At 36.3% G+C, this 20,373-nt stretch overlaps 2 protein-coding genes across 2 annotated transcripts in view; both read left to right on the forward strand.

The window, feature by feature from the left end:
• LOC145269034 (general transcription factor IIH subunit 3-like) overlaps positions 1-10,101 on the forward strand; it is a 71,247-nt gene extending 61,146 nt beyond the window's left edge. Inside the window, exons 9-12 of the mRNA XM_080124629.1 lie at positions 1,443-1,511; positions 7,691-7,826; positions 9,227-9,263; positions 9,973-10,101. Of these exons, the coding sequence (XP_079980755.1) occupies positions 1,443-1,511; positions 7,691-7,826; positions 9,227-9,263; positions 9,973-10,039 (309 nt within the window). The 3' untranslated portion in view covers positions 10,040-10,101. The remainder of the gene's footprint in view (positions 1-1,442; positions 1,512-7,690; positions 7,827-9,226; positions 9,264-9,972) is intronic.
• A 7,073-nt stretch (positions 10,102-17,174) lies between these two features.
• Positions 17,175-20,373, forward strand: part of LOC145269036 (DNA repair protein XRCC4-like) — a 208,225-nt gene continuing 205,026 nt past the window's right edge. The window contains exon 1 of the mRNA XM_080124635.1: positions 17,175-17,310. The gene's annotated coding sequence lies outside the window, so the exon portion shown is untranslated. The remainder of the gene's footprint in view (positions 17,311-20,373) is intronic.

A 20,373-nucleotide genomic window follows, 5' to 3' on the forward strand; every position in this document is an offset into this window, starting at 1 on the left:
ATATTGTCCTATCGATTACTGTACACGCAATAACCCTTATCCTCGAGTGGTTTCTGGGCCTGGATAAGTGGTGACTACCATGTAAAAAAAAAATGGTTAATACATGATTATCGCAATTCAAATAGTAATATATCCAAATATCATGAGAAACAATAAGGCAGAAAAGTAATTATGACTGAAACTATTGATAAAAACAACATAAAACAGTCACTAAAAAGGAAACAATGTATTTTTACTATGAATTTAAAACTGCTGAGTCATTATACTAAAACTAGACGCGCCATTTTCGTTTAGCATTTGTTCAAATATGATATCTTAACTCTGTTCATGGGGAGGGGTGGGGAATACCAGGAGGAGGTTTATGTAGATCACCAAAGTTAAGCAACACTGCGGCTTGGTCAGTATCAGATGGGTGACTATTTTGGAATACCCCAGCCCATCCGCCATTCATGAAGGGGAAACTGTTGTTTCAAATATACAACCGCTCTCTTCTGCGTTTTCGTAGGAAAGAGAAAGATTTTATCAGCTTATCTACTATGTGTTTCTGGTTCTGGATATGAACTTAAGGCATCCAATGGTGAGGCTCCACTAAGGGGCTGTGGGCAGTGTGGAGTTGCTCCTTGGCTACCATTGCTCCCAGATCCTCTTTGGTCCGTCGGGTTATTACCTGTTAGAGCATCTGGTGCTACGAGATCAGGCTGTCTGAGGGTACTGGCTTCCTGACTAAAAGGTCTTGGATATGACCTTAAACTATATCCAGTGGTGAAGCCCCAGCTTGCGGGCTTTGGGGAGCATAAAGCCACCCTTTAATTACCATTGCTCCCAGGTCCACTCTGACCTGGAGTGGTAGTACCTGTTAGGGTCCCAACTATGGGTTAAATAGAAACTGATTTGAAAACAACAAATATATTCTATTAAAAAATTTTTCTTCAAAATCTTTGGATTTGGCATTAAATAACCAGAAAAGGGTTGATATGCCGTAAAACAAAAACAACCGACCAATCCACTGACTGAAAATGTACCAAGCCTTTCTTTGTTTTTCTTTTCTTTTCCTTTTGTAAAACTCAATTAGTTTTCTTCTGCAAAACAACCAAACCAAACACCATGAATAAAATATTTGAAGATATAAAGAACTTGAAGCATAAAATCTTTTTCCTAAATAACTGATTTCGACATTAAATAACCCGAAAAGGGTTGAGATGCTGCAAAACAACTAAACTTTTTCATATAAAGATAGAGATAGATAACCCAAAAATGTTTGATACGCAATTAAGCAAAAACAACCAAACCAAATACTATGTTTTATTTTTTTAGTAGATATCTATTATTTTGGCACATCTGAAAATATCGATACACATCGGTAAATGTTTGTACCTTTGTAGAACTTTGAATCAGCTTTTGTTTTGTTTCTTTTATTGATGTTGGATTCTTTTTCTTTCTAGGCGTGTGATATTACTGGCGGAACATATTTAAAACTGCCGTCAATAAATGGTTTGCTGCAATATTTACTTGTAAGTATTTTCAGTTATATAAAAGTGCATGATAAGCCTAATGGATAAGTTTGCAGATCATGAGATCGACTATACCGAGTTCTCACCCCCTACACTGTAGACATCCCTGTGGTAAAGCTTCTACTCGAATAGCTTTTTGCCCTCGGACTATTACCCTTTGGAATACTCTCCTGGGCCCCTGCTTCCCTGACTGTACTGACATGCAGAAGTTCACTGAATGTGCAATGAACTTGACGTTGAGGTGAAATGACTATAAAAAAAGTTTAAAACTTGAGTTTATTGTTGATTGATGGCCAAAGACAGTGAGCTAATGTTGCGTAGGGATGGGGTCTTTTTAAGAAATAGGATGCGGACATTCATATTGATGAGGGGGAAGAGACATACCGTTCTGGAGTGTTTCATCCTATAACATATATTAGCAAGGGTTGAGATAGGGGATGCACATTCTTGGGAAAGTTACATAAAGTTCATAATAACGATGACACACCGGTTCCTGCTGGATCACCAAAGTTAAGCAACATTGAACCTGGTCAGTACTAAATGGGTGACCATTTGGGACTTCCAGGTGCTATGTGTGTACTCTCTGCTTATCTCGGCATTGTTTCCAGTCGTCCTGAACTTGTCCTTGCCACTGGACTAAAACAGTGTCGATTCAGGAGAGGTGTGGTTGGGAATTTCGAGACTGAACGGAAGCATCGTAATAACGATGAGGGAGACAAAGTTTGTATTAAGGATGTTTCACACACTACCTTTTGCTGTTGAATGATGACACGAAGACACAGTTTTCAAAAAACATGATGATAACTTTTTTATTATCGGATCGAACGGTCGAATGATGATGACGTCAAGGAATTCAAAGTCGTACTACATGATTAAACGTTCCCCCTTCACTTCTAAAGGGACCCTCCTCTGATCATGTCAGCTCTGTCCAACCGACTGCTGACTGTTCGATCCGGACTCGACTGCCTCTGATCTTGGACTGCCTATCTCTGATAATTCTAGCTCCTATTATCGAGAATTCCTTTTTTTCTATGACGTCAGACGTGTGGTTTAAAAACGTGATCCACTCACGTGGCTGGGCACCGTTCTCCAAAACACACTTCTGCACAAAGAATTCTCACTAACCTATTTTTTTTTAACCTAACCTATTTTTTAACCTAACCTATTTTTCAATATATTTTTAATTTCTATTGTTCATTCTTTTCTAGCTGACCTTTTTTTTTTTTTTAAATTCAGTTTCCATAAAAGAATGAACAATTCAATTCTTTTTACAAACAAACAATATCTAAACTATTTTATATTAAATTTAGCAATAGACAGATTCCAACTCCGAATCTATTTCTGAACCTTGCTTACAAAGTTCGAATCGCGGTCTATCCTCATCTCATTTTCCACTTATCTAATGTTAAAACTATTTTAACCGACTAAAGGCACATAAAAGAACAGTCCATAAAAATCCAATTATTTTAGGTCCCTTGCGCTGCTCTGCGACTTTTAGTTTCAGAAGAGATAATGTTTGAAAATATGGAGGTAAACAAACATGCAGACAGACAGGCAGGCATAATGAGTTTTATAAATTAGATTTCGAAGCGAAAACCCATACAATGGCGAGAACAACAATAATAATAATAATAATAATAATAATAATAATACAGGGACTTTTGAAAATAATGAAAGTCCAAGCTATCAGAATGTTAAAAGAGGGAAAACACGAACAAAACAACCGGACGTAAACTAAATAAAACGGTTCTTCTTACTTTTTTTTTTTACATAGGCATCACCACATTATCAAGGCCCAGAGGCCACTCAAGGATAAGGGTTAAAGAGTGTACAGTAGAAATTGGACAATATAGTAATCATTAGTAATGAAAATTTGGTAAATTTGATAACTTATATGGAACAGCTCATCAAGAACTTATTTACTTTAGACTTGAACACAACCATATTGTAGTCAGCCGGAAAGCAGGAAAACGGAAGACAATTCCACAGGCGTGCAGTTCTAAGAAAGAAGCTTTGCTCATGAAATCTACGTTTAGGTTTAGGCACAGATAAAGAGTGGGGGAAATTATTGATAGTGTTTACAGCTAGACGAGTGTTTCTTGTGAAAGTTTGGCGAGGGGGGACCATAGATTGAAGCTCAGTCGAACACTTTCCATGAAAATAATGAAAACAACTTACAGGAAAAAGGGACACCCCTTTTTCTTTTAACACTAATAGCTGATTTGGTCTTATTGAGTTTCCTGCAGTGTTTTTAAAACTTTTTCATAGTTGGTAAACCACATTTCCTACCGTTACATTTCACCCTTGTGTCATATATGGAACTTCAGGTTATAGTCAGCTAATGTACTTCCTAAATGTCTAGTTGACAGGAACAGATTAACGTTTTTTCTTTGCCTTGAGGCTCTCTGACTGCTCTACAGATCCCATAAAAGATTCCTCAGTGTTTTATTTGTGGTGAGAAATGGAGGCTATCGTACTTCCTAATTTCAAGCGAAGCACAACCGGAAGCGATGACTAAGCAAATCACTTTCTTCACTTTTATTGTTCCTCAATATTTCTATTGTGGAGCGATTTATTGAAATAAAATATAAGGACATTATTAAAAAATATATACAATAAAAATTAAATCAAATAAACTTTTTCTACTGTTACATTATAACCTTGTGTCGTATATGGAACTTCAGGTTATAGTCAGCTAATGTACTTCCTAACTTCCGGTGTGGCTGCTACCGGAAGCGGTGACGTGGCATATCAGTTCCTTCACTTTTATTGTTCCTCAATATTTCTAATGTGAAGCGATTTATTGAATAAAATATAAGGACATTATTAAAAAATATATACAATAAAAATTAACAAAATCAAATAAACATTTTCATAGTTGGTAAACCACATTTCCTACTGTTACATTATAACCTTGTGTCGTATATGGAACTTCAGGTTATAGTCAGCTAATGTACTTCCTAACTTCCGGTGTGGCTGCTACCGGAAGCGGTGACGTGGCATATCAGTTCCTTCACTTTTATTGTTCTTCAGTATTTCTAATGTGAAGCGATTTATTGAAATAAAATGTAAGAAAAGAGCGTTATTGAAAAGTATCCAATAAAAATTAACAAAATTATAAAACGATAAAAAATAACACAATTTGTCTTCATTTTCACTTTTAATAACAAAAAAAAGCAAATTTTTTTTATTCGAAATTTTATAAGATAATCTTTATGAAATTATGAAAATAAAAAAAATAAATTTCAAAAATTCGAGTCTTAATGTTAAAGTTTTTGGCGTCTCGTTGGTGAGATGATTTCTTGATAAGTATGTCTTGACCTGTTGGGTGTTCGCTTAGGTTCGGAGGTGGGGGGGGGGGGCTATGATTCGGTTTATTTATTTGGTTTTTACTTGTTAAGTGCTTGGAGAGTGTTAGCTAGCGGCCGCGCGAGCGAGCGAGCACACACATGCGCACGTACACACATATATACTTGAAGAAACGTTCACATGTACACATGCATCTTCGCCCTGGCGTGCACATATGCATGCATGCATGCATATACACCCGCGTCGCTCCCACTGACGTCAAATTTTCCTTAAGGTGCTAAATTGGGTACGTGTGTGTAAGCATGGATGCATTCATACTAAAACTACCAAACTAAAACATTACCAACATACCAAGCACCCCCTCCCACCTTCCCCTTATTCCCTTCCTCTTTTTTCCGCTCTTCTCGCACCCCTCCCCTGACATCATTTACTCTTTCATCCCATTATAACAAACATTTCTGTAAAAGTCTGAGGCAGCTACAGACGGCCAAAAAAACGTCCGGGTAGCTGAAACAATAATGTAACTTAACAGAAAGATACGGTAATAAAAAATAAAACGCATATTTGCTCTACAACAGTATTGAGCACTTCAGTTTTTATTACCATTTCTACTAAATATATATACATATGAATGATGTGCCTGGGCGGCTTCTATACAAGATGCAGAGAATTCAGTTAGAGAAGCCAGCTCAACCGACCCACTACTAACTACTACTACGGTATTGTCCCATTAACTACTGTACACTCATTAACCCTTATCCTCAAGTGGCCTCTGGGCCTTGATAAGTGGTGATTGCTAAAAAAAAAATATGAGATTGCTAAAATTATTAAATAAAATGTTTTTAAATGGTAATCACTATAATTTCTACCATTATATAAAAAGAACTTTGTGGGTGTGTGTGTCATTCTTCGTTCCCTATGGACTCAAAAACGGCTGGGCCAATTTTTATGAAATTTCACATGAAGGTACTTTATGTGGCTGGCAGTGTTCTTAGATAGTTTTTGTATCGGAATGTCTTTGATAAGTATCAATAATCGAAATAATCTGATGAAAGAAGGAACAGGTGATGTTGACCATAGTTAACATCTTACACAGCCTAATATCACAAATAAAAGTGAAAGTGTCTGTCTGTGTAGATTTCCCTACACAATATCTCTGTCAATTTTAAGTCTACAGACTCGAAATTTGATATACAGGGTACTGAGATTTGGGAAAATCTTTGTACTTGGTTTTCGGCCAGAAATTTGGCTGTTAAGGGGTCAAAGTTCAACGATTTGACCTTTGAAAACTCTACCAAACTCCTCCGCCAATTTTGGGTCTAAATACTTGAAATTTTAAATATAGGTGCCTTGGACATGGATCTAACTTGATTTGAGCCCAAAACAATAAATTTCAAGGGGTCATAATAGGGCTCAAAGTTTAAAAAAATTGATCGCTTTTTTTTTTCTTTTTTTTTGCTCAACATACACCTCCGAATGTTACACGAACAGGGCTGTCCGCTTTTCATGTAAGTATAGAAAGAGAATTAGTCAAATGAAAATGATATCAGATAAAACGGGAATCGAACCCTGTAGATAAGTTTTAAAAAACAATAGGTTTTAAATGGAATATCCAGTTAAATTAATTCTTTTAAATATTTTATAAATAAAATTTAGCTGGAAAATCTATTCACATTCTTAGAAAGAATGCATAATAAAAAATATCGGTTAGAGAATTAACAAGAAGGTTAAATTCCTTTGTAAAACAAAGAGAATGGGAAATTTCCTGGTCGTCAGAAATGGTTTCAAAACGTGCAAATCGCGCATGTTTGAAACACGTGAGTTGTGGTCACGTTTGCCAGACATACGTGTGACATCGTGGCAGAAATGATTTCTCAATATAGGAAAGGGTTCGAAGAGTTAACGGGGAGATTCAGATCAGAGATTCAGAGAAGCAGAGAGCAGACCGATTCTCAGTTAGAGTCAGGGGACCCTCTTGGAAGTGGGAGGCTTAGAAGGAACCATGTAACGACTTTGAATTCCTGAAGTACAGAATCATTTCCGACCGATCGAAGAATAAACTATCATCATGTTTTTTTTTTTATAACTGCCGTCTTTCTGTACACATCATTCCAACGAGAAAAGGTAATGTGCTTAATCATTCCAGTATGTATCAATGTATACCACTTCATCCTCTCATCAAAGTATATGTCTTGTGTATGTGAATTCTCTCCGTATAAATGTTTTCAACATGTACCTTCTGCTGTCACTCTGTCTCCGCATTTAATGAGCATTTAAAATATGTGTTGTCAACTACAAGAAACATTTAATAATATATGTACAGGCCGTCACGTAAATAATATATATCCTCTCTAAAATGGATATCATAACAGTCATAGGTTCCGAAACGGCTGAGCCTATCTTTTGCAAATTCCACACAAAGCCAATTTATATTTCTGGCAGTGTTCTTAGATATGTTTTGTACAGAAATTCTTCCGATAATTATCGAAAATCGAAAAAATCCGTTAAGAAATTGTCTTTTTCTCTTATTGAAAAAAAAAAATTAGAGGGGAATATTTTACGTTACATCGGCTGCCTATAAGACAAGAAAGATCATGTTTAAGATTGTTAAGCGTAAATATCAGCTGACATGATATTGTAAACGAACACAGACGGAATTTTATGAACGACATTATCATTATTATTTGATAATATATGTACAGGCTGTCACGTAAATAATATGTACCCCCTCCAAAACGGATAACGTAACACGAACACCCGGGCAACGCCGGGCTGAAATGCTAGTAAAAATAAATAAATATTTAAAAGGGTTTACCTATTTTTTGTAATATTAAAAGAATTCATATTTAATTAATTCCGATCTTTTGCAGTGTGTATTTCTTCCTGACCCGGATGTGAGGCATAAATTTATTCTGCCTGCGAGAGTTCAAGTTGACTACCGTGCAGCTTGCTTCTGTCATCGTAATCTCATCGATATCGGATATGTTTGTTCCGTTTGTCTGTCAAGTGAGTAGGTTTTTCTTTGTTTTCAATAGCATTTAGAATCTCTGTCCGTTTTGAACAAAACGTGTTTATCTGATTTATTTATTTTGCGGACTATCATCCTCATCTTTTATAGTTGTCATTTCTCGATGTTTCGGCCATCGACGGGATAGGAATACTGAATCTTCAACTGCATTTTTAGCCAATTACTGCCTTCCATAGTTGTTGTCGTTTCACCATGGTTTGGCCAACTAATCCGCTTTGGGTAGGATTGAAACCGCTATCTTCAGACAATGCTCACCTGGAACTGTAGAGATGCCGTCGCAGTTAACAACCTGACAAAGGCCAGAGGAATAGTTGGCTGAAACGTCGTGAAGCAACAGCTATGAAAAATGAGGAGAATAATCCACAAATAAATGAATAAAAAAGGTGCAAATTACTCATCTCAAAAAAAATTCCAATAATTAAATAAGTTTTATTTTAATTATTTTTGGTCCCCCGACAAAAAGAGGGTGGACCCTTGTCTGTTCATCCATCCGCACTTTTCTCAATAACTACGCCTTGGAATTTAAAAAAATTTTGCAAAAACATTAAACATGATATGAGTAAAAATGTAACAGAACTAAGGCTAATAAAAACACTCCATTTTTGGGACTATTTTACCATCTTTGTCCAAAATTTTAGCAGTTTTGCATGGTGCTGAACTCAAATTTAAATATGTTAAGGCCTTGGGGACCTTTGGGGCTAAAAGGGGGGGGGACAATAATGGACATTTCTTTTTTTGCATGGTGCAGAACTCAAATTTACATATGTTAAGGCCTAAAACTGCACCGTTTGTTCATTTTTACCAGAATTTGATGTCCCCCTGGGGACTTTTGGGGATAAATGGTGGGGGAAGCAAATGCTGAACTTAGTCATTTTTCTTTATACACTCACTTGTTTTTTTTGGAATCATTTGAGATAATTTGCATACTCTTTCTTTGTTTTCGTTTGTATTACATTGCTTCTCTGATAGTTATAAGCATTTAGGGTATCTGTCCATTTTGAACAAACAAGTTTATTTTAATTTACAATTTTACTAACTGGGGACCCAACAAATGTTTCACCCTTCCATGTTTTTATTGTCATCTCGGTGAAATCGCCTATCTTTCAATCAAATCGATTGATTGCCTGCTCAATAGAAGTATTATTATGAATGTCGCCATTTTGTTTGCATTAAAACTATGGAAGCACAACGCGCTAACTATATTTGATGTTTAATTACATGAAAGATAAAAATGTCTTTTTATTTTTTGTCTTGGTTTATTGTGTAACAACATATTGTACTTTTACTGTGCTTAAACTATGGAAGCACAACGCTTAAAAGAATGGTGACAATGATCTTTTTCTTTTCTAACAAAACATACTTTTTATTTGCTTTTCAGTATTTTGTTCATTCAGTCCGATTTGTTCGACCTGTCAGTAAGTAAAATATTTTTACATTTTTTTTTTTTTTTTTTTTTTTTTTAGAAATCGTTAAACCTAAGACTAAGAAACAAATTTTCACTTGAAATTGTTATCTAAAAAAAGAAATTCATATCGCAAATATTTCAACCATCTCGCACAACGATTTACTAATCGATTACAATACTTCACTATCATTTTGTGTAGCACCAACTGATGATGAAGGTGTCTGATGGAGATTATGGATTTTTCTTGGAGATTATCACTTTTTTTTAGTGAGATTATTGGTTTTTCTTAAGAATTTTATTGATATTTTTTATGGAGACTATCAGTTTTTCTTGGGGAAGATCATCGGTTTTTCTTGAGCGAGATTATCGGGTTTTTTTTTTTTTCATGAAAGAGATTATTGGGTTTTTTATTAAGAGTATTTGTTTTTTTTCTGGAGGGAGATTATGGTTGTTATTTTTTTCAGGAGATTGTCGTTTTTTTCTTGAAAGAGATTTCTTTTTTACTTTTTTTTTAAGGAAATTATCAGTTTTATTGAGGTATATAGTTTTTTTTATTTTATTCTTTTTTATTTTGTTTTTTTTTTTAAAGAAAATTTTTTCTTGATCATTATTATTTTTTTATGATTTTATTATTATTATTTTTTATTATGTTTATTATGTTATTATTTTTATTATTTTAATTGTTATCATCATTATTATTATATTTTTCTCTTTTTCAGAACCACCTTTAAATTTTTAGGCCCTCCAAAAATATTAAAGAAGAAAATGAAAAAGGCAGTCATGTGAATTCAGCAAACTTCCGTGGAGAATATTTTTCATTTGCAAAATAAATTATTTTTCTAACTCTTGTTTTATTATCATTTATTAAAAAAAAAAAAAAATTTCAATTGCCATATGTGTTCTGATAACACTGTAAATATACAAACTCGGTATAAACAGTGAATTCTGATCATCACAATTTCAACCCTAACTTTACTAATGGAGATTTGGTATCTGTCTGTCAGAAACCGAATTTATTATTATTCTATTACAGAGTAGAATGATAAAGCTTTATTACAGAATACAATAGAATGATACAGCTTTATTACAGAATACAATAGAATGATAAAGCTTTATTACAGAATACAATAGAATGATAAAGCTTTATTACAGAATACAATAGAATGATAAAGCTTTATTACAGAATACAATAGAATGATACAGCTTTATTACAGAATACAATAGAATGATACAGCTTTATTACAGAATACAATAGAATGATAAAGCTTTATTACAGAATACAATAGAATGATACAGCTTTATTACAGAATACAATAGAATGATAAAGCTTTATTACAGAATACAATAGAATGATAAAGCTTTATTACAGAATACAATAGAATGATAAAGCTTTATTACAGAATACAATAGAATGATACAGCTTTATTACAGAATACAATAGAATGATACAGCTTTATTACAGAATACAATAGAATGATACAGCTTTATTACAGAATACAATAGAATGATAAAGCTTTATTACAGAATACAATAGAATGATACAGCTTTATTACAGAATACAATAGAATGATAAAGCTTTATTACAGAATACAATAGAATGATAAAGCTTTATTACAGAATACAATAGAATGATAAAGCTTTATTACAGAATACAATAGAATGATAAAGCTTTATTACAGAATACAATAGAATGATACAGCTTTATTACAGAATACAATAGAATGATACAGCTTTATTACAGAATACAATAGAATGATACAGCTTTATTACAGAATACAATAGAATGATACAGCTTTATTACAGAATACAATAGAATGATACAGCTTTATTACAGAATACAATAGAATGATACAGCTTTATTACAGAATACAATAGAATGATAAAGCTTTATTACAGAATACAATAGAATGATACAGCTTTATTACAGAATACAATAGAATGATACAGCTTTATTACAGAATACAATAGAATGATACAGCTTTATTACAGAATACAATAGAATGATACAGCTTTATTACAGAATACAATAGAATGATAAAGCTTTATTACAGAATACAATAGAATGATAAAGCTTTATTACAGAATACAATAGAATGATAAAGCTTTATTACAGAATACAATAGAATGATAAAGCTTTATTACAGAATACAATAGAATGATACAGCTTTATTACAGAATACAATAGAATGATACAGCTTTATTACAGAATACAATAGAATGATACAGCTTTATTACAGAATACAATAGAATGATACAGCTTTATTACAGAATACAATAGAATGATAAAGCTTTATTACAGAATACAATAGAATGATACAGCTTTATTTATAAACTTATATTGAAAAAATAAATTCAGACAACTTATTTATGTAGTAGAGCAGACATCTATTCAATGTAGTTGCCTTCAGCTTCAATCACTGCCTCGATACGTGTCCGGAACCTGGAGCATTCATGCCAGTGAGAGCTCGGCAGATGGCGGCGATCAGGCTGGCTTTGGTTTTGTGAGGGGTCATGTTGATGTTCTTAACATAAACACATGACCAAACGAAGTAGTTCAGGGTTAGGGTCAGGTTGAGAGAGGAAAGAAGGGTACAAAGTCGTAGCACTCATTCTGAAGCCAAGCCTGGGGCTCTTTGAACTTGTGGGTCGGCGCAGAGTCCTGGTACCACACCTAGGATCTGTCAGCTGCCACCTCATTGCACCAGGAGATGACCACACTCTTCAGCACATCCAGATAAACTTTGGTATCGACTTTCACGCCGGCTTTGAAGATGTGAGGTGGTATGATGTGGCCCTCACTTGAAACCATGCCAAAGACCATAACCGTGACTGGAAACTTTGTTTTCATCACCCTGGGTATGTCCTTTAAGTGTTGAACCATTCGGATTTGCATTTTGAGGGTGCCGGCAATGGTCCTGTTGTCATAACTTGGATCGGTAGAGAGCATGAGTTGTACAGTGGCGCATCTCCAATCTACTACTTTATATATGTTTTTTTTCATTGCTCAACACATACTTCCAAACACCCAGACAACGCCAGGCACCCAGGCTAGTCTATCATATCTGAAAGTGACACAATGTTATTCGCGGCAATCCATCAATGCATTTTAAAGGTTGTGGCAATGGTCCTGTTGTCATAACTTGGATTGGTAGAGAGCATGAGTTGTACAGTGGCACATCTCTGATCCTTCTCCTTGAGTATTGTATCACTTTCAGGCATGATAGAAGGCTCCTATCGCTCTTGGGACTTGTACACAACTGAACAGCTAGTAGATCGTCTGCAACAAAAAAAAGAACGGTTTTCATCAAACGGAAATGGAATCATGTCATCTTTTCTAGAGCAACAATTTTATCGATTGGGGACCACTTGTGAATTTCATACTCCCATGGAACTCTCTCCTTTGGAGGAAGCTGGTTAAACCCGCATAGGGTTAGTCTCATTTCCGAACACTAAAAGGAAGACAAATGTTGATGCTTATCCAGAATAAAGACTTACCGTCGGAAATTTCCAGGCACTTCACGTGAGATGCTGAAACAACGACTCGTAATATAACACTATAAATAAAGAAGAAAATAAAAACACTAAAAGTATAACATTGTATGCAAAGTTCGTCGACCTTCACCAGATTTGACTGTAATCTTTTGTTTATTGACAGAAAATAACTGAATTTCTTGTTGGTACATTGTGAGCAGATAGCTCCATGGATAGTGATGTCTTTCAGCAGGAGTGGCAGTTGTAATTGTAGATATCGTTTTTCCTTTCTTTCTTTTTCTTTGTGCTTACCTAACGCCCTCTTCTACATTTTTTGGTCCCCCATGACAAAAGGAGGGTAAACCTGTAAATTCACCCTTGTTCGTCTGTCTGCATTTTTCTCAGTAATTATGCCTTGGAATTTTTGGAAATTTTGCACAAACATTAAACATGATAGTAGTAAAAATAAAAAACATTCTGATCCACATCTGGCATCAATTGAAATGAATGGCTCTCGTCTTCAGGAGGCCTCAAGTTTTGACAAGCTTCTTAGCTTGACCTTTACTCCTGATCTTAAATGGAACACGTACATCAAATCTGTTGCCAAGGCCGCTGGAAAAATGGTGGGATCTTTCTATCGATCCGGTAGATATCTCACTGCTGATGCTATTCTCTATCTATATAAGAGCCAGGTACGTCCAAGGATGGAATACTGTTGCCACATCTGGGCAGGAGCTGCTAGAAAAGACTTGGCCTGCCTTGATAGAGTTCAAAATAGACTTCGTAGCCTCGTAGATGTCCTTTTCTCTTCCTTGCAACCTCTATCTCACAGAAGAGATGTTGCGAGTTTGTCTCTGATGTATCGTTATTTTCATGGAAAGTGTTCGACTGAGCTTCAATCTATGGTCCCCCCTCGCCAAACTTTCACAAGAAACACTCGTCTAGCTGAAAACACTATCAATAATTCCCCCCACTCTTTATCTGTGCCTAAACCTAAACGTAGATTCCATGAACAAAGCTTCTTTCTTAGAACTGCACGCCTGTGGAATTGTCTTCCATTTTCCTGCTTTCCGGCTGACTACAATATGGTTGTCTTCAAGTCTAACGTAAATAAGTTCTTGATGAGCCGTTCTATATAAGTTATCAAATTTACCAAATTTTCATTACTAATGATTACTATATTGTCCAATTTCTAATGTACAATCTTTAACCCTTATCCTTGAGTGGCCTCCTGGCCTTGATAATGTGGTGATGCCTATGTAAAAAAAAAAAAAAATAGTAACAAAACGGATTTTCTGAGAAAACTCTGCTTGCACCCCTAGGGGTGAATTTCGGGTTAAAATGGCTAAACTTAACACTTTTGTACTTATTAAAAAAATTTGATGCCTTGGATTTTTATAAAACTTTCTGAAAAGTTGTAACTAACTGATTTCTATAATTAACTGATTGATTTTTTTTTGTCTATACGTTGCGATAACTCTTGGGTGTGCCCAGGGGCTCTTTTAGGGCTAATAAAAACACTCCTTGTTTTATCGTTATTTCCATGGCAAGTGCTCGTCTGAACTCCAATCTCTGGTCCCCCCTCGCCAATCTTTCACGAAAAACACCCATCTGGCTGAATCCACTGTGAAAAATTTCCGCCACTCTTTATCTGTGCCTAAATCAAAACATGGATTCCATGAACAAAGCTTCTTTCTTAGAACTGCACGCCTGTGGAACTCTGTTCCGTCTGGCTGCTTCCCACCTGACTACAACTTGGATGTCTTCAAGTCCAACGTTAACAAATTCCTAATGAACCGCCCCCTTAAGTAAACACTTTCAAATCTCCACACTAACGTACTGTACTTGCAATAACCCTTATCCTTGAGTGGCTTCCGGGCCTTGATAAGTGGTGACCACCGTGTTAAAAAAATTAAAAAAAAAAACATTTTTGGGACTATTTTACCAATTTGTCCAAAATTTTTTGTGTATGTCTATTTAGCAGTTTTGCATGGTGCTGAACTTAAATTTAAATATGTTAAGGCCTTGGGGACTTTTGGGGCTAAATGGGGTGGGAGCAAATGATGGACTTAGTCATTTTGTTATGCCTCGGTCACTGTGCACTCACGGGGGATCATGCATGCTTCACTTGTTTTTTATTGGTTTCTGCCTATCTCTACCTTCGCTTTGTCTCTTATATCTCCCCAAAACTGAAAGACTTCTTTATTCAAACAAAGCTGAATTTCTTGTTGATACATTCTGAGTAGACTGCTCCATGGATAGTGATGTCTCTCAGTAGGAGGGCAGTTTTAATTGTAGATATTATTTTTTTTGTTCTTTTTCTTTATGCTTACGTAACACCCTCTTCCAATTTTTTTTTTTTATTATTGGTTTGTTCCTTTCTTTCTTTGCTTCGTCTTATCTATAATATAAATCTCACCTGTCTGTTTAAATGTATGTATGTATGTTTGTATCTTTCGACAGAGGCAACAAATTTTTATGAGATCAATATCATTTTGAAGCTCGACCTTTTGGACGACAGATATCGAAAAATCGGCTAAAAACATTAATTCCTTCGCCTTCAATTGGGCACTTTTCTATAGGGAGGGGTCGGGGGGTTTTTTCGTCGATATTTTCTAAAGATGTCATCTCTTTTTGGTTGTCTACCCTTAATTTAAACCTTCGCCACTTCCGGTTTGGCAATGGACGCAACAGCAAAGGCACACATTTTTTTTTTTTAACATTCTTTTTCTTCTCGGTATGGGTTCAAGTCTGCCTGCCTACTATTATTATTTTTTTTTTGTCTTCTCAACACACACCTCCAAACACTCGGGCAACGCCGGACACCCAGTCTAGTCTATATATATAAAAGGCAAAATGTGTGTTTTGACATATACAAACACACACATTTTTCATTGGTTAAGACGTTACTTTTTTTTTTTTTTAAACCTTTTTTAAAACCTTCTTTTTTTTCTTCGCGTTAGTGTTCGAGCCTATCTGCCTACTACCACTTTATTTTTTTTCAACATCTCTCTCCTCCCAAAATGCCTACTGTTGTTTTGACCCCCACCCCCACTACCATTTTTTTTTGGGGGGGGGGAGTCCTTGTTACATCACTTCGACACACCCAGGCAATGCCGGATACCCCCGCTAGTATCTTATAAAACTGAAAGACTTTTTTTATTCAAACAACACCAGTAATATTAACAGGTTACTGGTAACGTTACTGGGAGTGTAAGTCGAGAGAACCATTCCTATACAAAATAGAATCTATCAAACATTCAAAAATATTGACAACTTGAAGTGTAAAAAACTTCTACGAAAATGAAATAAATGAACCGAAAAGGGTTGATATGCCGTAACAATCAAGCCAAATGAAACCTGCTTAGTTTCTAATTTGAATAGGTTCTCCCCCCCAAAAAAGGGTCTCCAATCTAATAGATCCCACTTTGTCAACTAGGCTCTAACCTCTGTCCCATCACCGCAATGTTGCATCTCTGCGCCTGTTTTACAAATATTTTAATGGAATGTGCTCTGACGAACTCGTTGCACTTGTGCCCCCTCGGCATACATGTCCACGACAAATCCATTTGGCAACAAAATCTCACCCCTTCACTGTTGAGGTTGAGGTCTCTAAATGCCAGAAATCTTTCTACTCTAATAGTTTTTTTCCCCCTCGAACAGCTAGACTTTGGAATTCCCTTCCTGTGACCTGCTTCCCTGACTGTACTGACATGCAGTAGTTTGAATGTGGTGTAAACCAATATCTTGTTAATCTTTCCTAGGCATGGTCTGCAACAAAAAGAAAAATGGTTTTCATTAAATGGAAATGGAATCATGTTGTCTTTTCTGTGGTGACAATTTTATCATTCCATCCTGTAGTTCTTAAATTCATCTTTCTATCTTGCTGTCCCTCTCTCTCTCTCTTTAATTCTTCTCTCTCTCTCTCTTTTTAATTCTTCTCTCTCTTTCCCTCTCTTATGCTCTCTCTCCTTTTAATTCTTCTCTCTCTCTCCGTATTCTATTACTTTTTATCTCCCTCTCCTCGGTCTATCCGTCTGCCTATTTTTCTCCATATCCTTATAGTTCTTACATTCATCTCTCTTGCTCTCTCTCATCTCCTTTTAACTTCTCTCTCTCTCTCTCTCTCTCTCTCTGACTCTATCCTCATCATTCAATTTCTCCATGTCTTTCTTTCTCTCTTATGCCCTTGTCTTTCTTATCACCTCCCCCCCCTTCTCTCCGTCCCCTCTCCTCATCATTCAAACCTCAGCATCCTACTTATCCTCTTCATATTTCACTAACAAGATCTAGTGACTCACAAGCCTTGTCAAGTGCTCTCTCTCTCTCTCGCCAATGGGGTCAGAATCTGAGCCGAGTGATTTTCAGCTTGACCTCCGCGCTGCCGCCGTGGCCATTCTGCATTATTGAGTGACTGCTGACCAATACGACCAGCAAAGTTTTTTTTTTTTTTTTTTGTTTAAAAACTCGTTCCGATTCTACACTGACTTCAAACACACCCAAAATAATCTACTTCTTTGTTCGGATTAGCAGTGTCACCGTTACCCCGGAATATTTAAAAAAAGAAAAAAAAAAAAAGGAGACAGGTATTTTTTACATCTTTTTTTTTTCTTTTTAAACTTATAAACAATATTTCTTAAAACAAAACCATTCTTTACTTAATATTACATAAAAGCTGAGTTAATCAACGTTTGTAGCCTTAGGACTTGTTTTCCTATATGTTTTAATCACACAAACTACAGGCTAAAATATTCCTCAGTTTTAGGATTGAGTTATGGTTGAGAAAAACTTAAATTTTAATTGTTCAATTTTTTTATTTATGTTTTTATTTTTTTACTTTAAGTAGAGAATTGTTCACATTAGATGTAAACTTTAGCATGCTAGTACAGTCAGGGGAAGCAGTAAACAGGGAGGGAATTCTCCAATCTAGCAGTTTGAGACGAGAAACTGTTAGAGTAGAAGGCTCTTCAGCATCAAGGGGATCACAATGAAGGGGTGGGATTTTGCCGCTTCTTGTGTTCATTGGGAGTATGTACATCGAGAGGGTACAAGTGTAATGAATTCGTCAAAGCACATTTCATCATCATTGCGTACTTGCAAACCAAGCACAGGGATAGTGATTTAAAAAAAAAAATTTTTTTAAAAATACATTTTCACCCCAAACAAGGCACATTGCCACTTTGATGTAGGGGGCTACTATCAGGGACCTAAGTTGCATGGGTACTATGTAGGGAGTTTAGCAGCAAGATGTCCGTTCACATTACGCTTGAACTTCTGCATGTCAGTACAGTTGAGGAAGCAGGAAACCGGAAAAGAATTCTAAAGTCCTGCAGTTCTGGGGAAGAAGCTATTAGAGTAAAAGGCTTTCTTACATCTAGATATCTCAACTGTGTAGGGGGTGGGATTTTGCTGCTTGTCGGGTTTTTCAGGGTTATTTTTGTCAAGAGAGTACAAGGGCTTGTAGTCGTCAGAGCATCCACCATTAAAATACTTGTAAAACAGGCAGAGGGATGCAACATTTCGTCGGTGGGACAGGGGCTGAAGTTTAGATGACAGTTCGAGACCTAATAGGTTGGCGACTCTCTTTTGGACCCTGTCCAGGAGCGAGAGACTAGTAGCAGATGCACCAGCCCAAACGTGACAACAGTACTCCATACATGGCCGAATGGTGGCCTTGTAGAGGTACAGGATACTTTCTAGCATGAAAGAAAGAGCCCACCTTCTTTGCAGATGGGAAGGAGGTTGGAGCTTGTTTGACAGTGTGGCGCCTATTAGATTGGGGATCCTTTCTTTGGACCCTGCCTGATAGGGGGTGATTAGTGCTTGGTGCACTGACCCCTATGTGGTAACACTATTCCATGCATGGATGATTTGCTGTAATTTGCAATTAACTTACCACATGACCCATCTCTTACTATTTTTCTATCCAACACTTTCACCATAACTGCCCCCCCCCATTTGTATTTTTATACAGTATCTATTATTCTCACTTCAGTCACTCCCTATCTTTGTGTGCTTATTAATGGTACAAGGTAATCTATCTATAAAAGTGAACATGTCTGTCTGTGTACATTTCCCTACACAATAACTCTGTCAATTTTAAGTCTACAGACTCGAAATTTGATATACAGGTTACTGAGATTTGGGAAAATTTCTGGGATCGGTTTTCGGCCAGAAATTTGGTTTTTAAGGCGTCAAAGTTCAACCATTTGACCTTTGAGAATTCTACCAAATTCCTCCGACAATTTTCGGTCTAAATGTAGGGAATCTGTGAGGAATGATGAGAGGTGTAGGAGGAGTAAGGGAGTCAGAACACCATAGTTGATTGGCCAAATAAAGAATTTCATGGATAAGTACCGTCGTGTCTATAGAGATAAGTGCATAGTTTGATGTCAGTGTGGGAACTGTACACAAAATTATTCGCGAGGAACTGAAGATTCAGAAGATTTGCGCGAATGCACCAGTCCACAACTTCATCCTCACCACAGACTATTTGACCAAGATGGGCATCAAGACAGTTCCTCACCCTCCCTATAGTCCAGACCTTGTTCCCTGTGACTTTTGGTTATTCTCTAAGCTCAAGGAAAACCTTAGAGGCTGTCGTTATGAGACAATTGAAAAGATGAAAGAGACTGTGACGAGGGTCATTGACGCGCTTATACAAGAGGACTTCCACAGGGCCTTCCAGAAATTGTTGAATGGTACAAGTGCATTGCAGCCGGAGGAGATTACTTCGAAGGGGACTAGAGTTTCAGGTGTGCACTATCAATAAAAGTGGCCACATGAAAACAGTCTGGAAACTTATTGAGGGCACCTCGTAACAGCCCAGAAACTGAGTCAGCAATTTTTATCAAATTGAAAGACAGTCCGGCTCAACGTAAATAAACCCAACAAGCAGAAAAATCCCACCCCTTCAGTTGAAATCCCTAGATGTAAGAAAGCCTTCTACTCCAATAGTTTCTTCCCCCAGAATTGCTAGACTTTGGAATTCCCTTCCGGGTTCCTGCTTCCCCAACTGTACTGACATGCAGAAGTTCAAGAGTAACGTGAACCAACATCTTGCTGCCCAACTCCCCACATAGTACCCCTGTAGCTTATGTCCCTGATAGTAGCCCCCTACATCAAACTGACACTGTGCCTTGTTTGGGGTGAAAATTTAATAAAAAAAAAAAAAAAAAAAAAAAAAAAATTACTTTATCATTTTAACTATTATCGTCTCTGTACCACAAAGAAAAGGGGTGGTAATGGTGGTAGGAGAAACCTAGTTTTAGTAGCGCTCTGGAGGCATCCTTAATTTTATTGAAAGCCTCCTAAGTTTTATTTTTTCCCTCCTCACAAAAAAAACAAAAAAAAACAAAAAAAAAAAACGGAATTTCTTTTCTAGTGGGTGAAGGTGGGGTGAGAAACCTAATACTATTTTAATATTTTGTATTTAGTTTTTTTTTATCCCCCCCCCCCACGAACAACGCTGGGTAACCTTGCCAGTAAATGTATAAAAGAAAACCCTTATGTAACTTGACTGTTTTCATCTGTTGAGATTTGTTTGTGTACATGGCATTGGTTTAGTCCATTTTTGTCGGGGGGGGGGGGTTAGGTGATATGATCCTATAATAATCTCTATCTTTACTATGATATGTGAGTTCCTTCCT

The sequence above is a fragment of the Euprymna scolopes genome, chromosome 45, assembly GCF_053919585.1.
Source record: "Euprymna scolopes isolate OS-2025 chromosome 45, ASM5391958v1, whole genome shotgun sequence".
NCBI classification, from domain to species: domain Eukaryota; kingdom Metazoa; phylum Mollusca; class Cephalopoda; order Sepiida; family Sepiolidae; genus Euprymna; species Euprymna scolopes.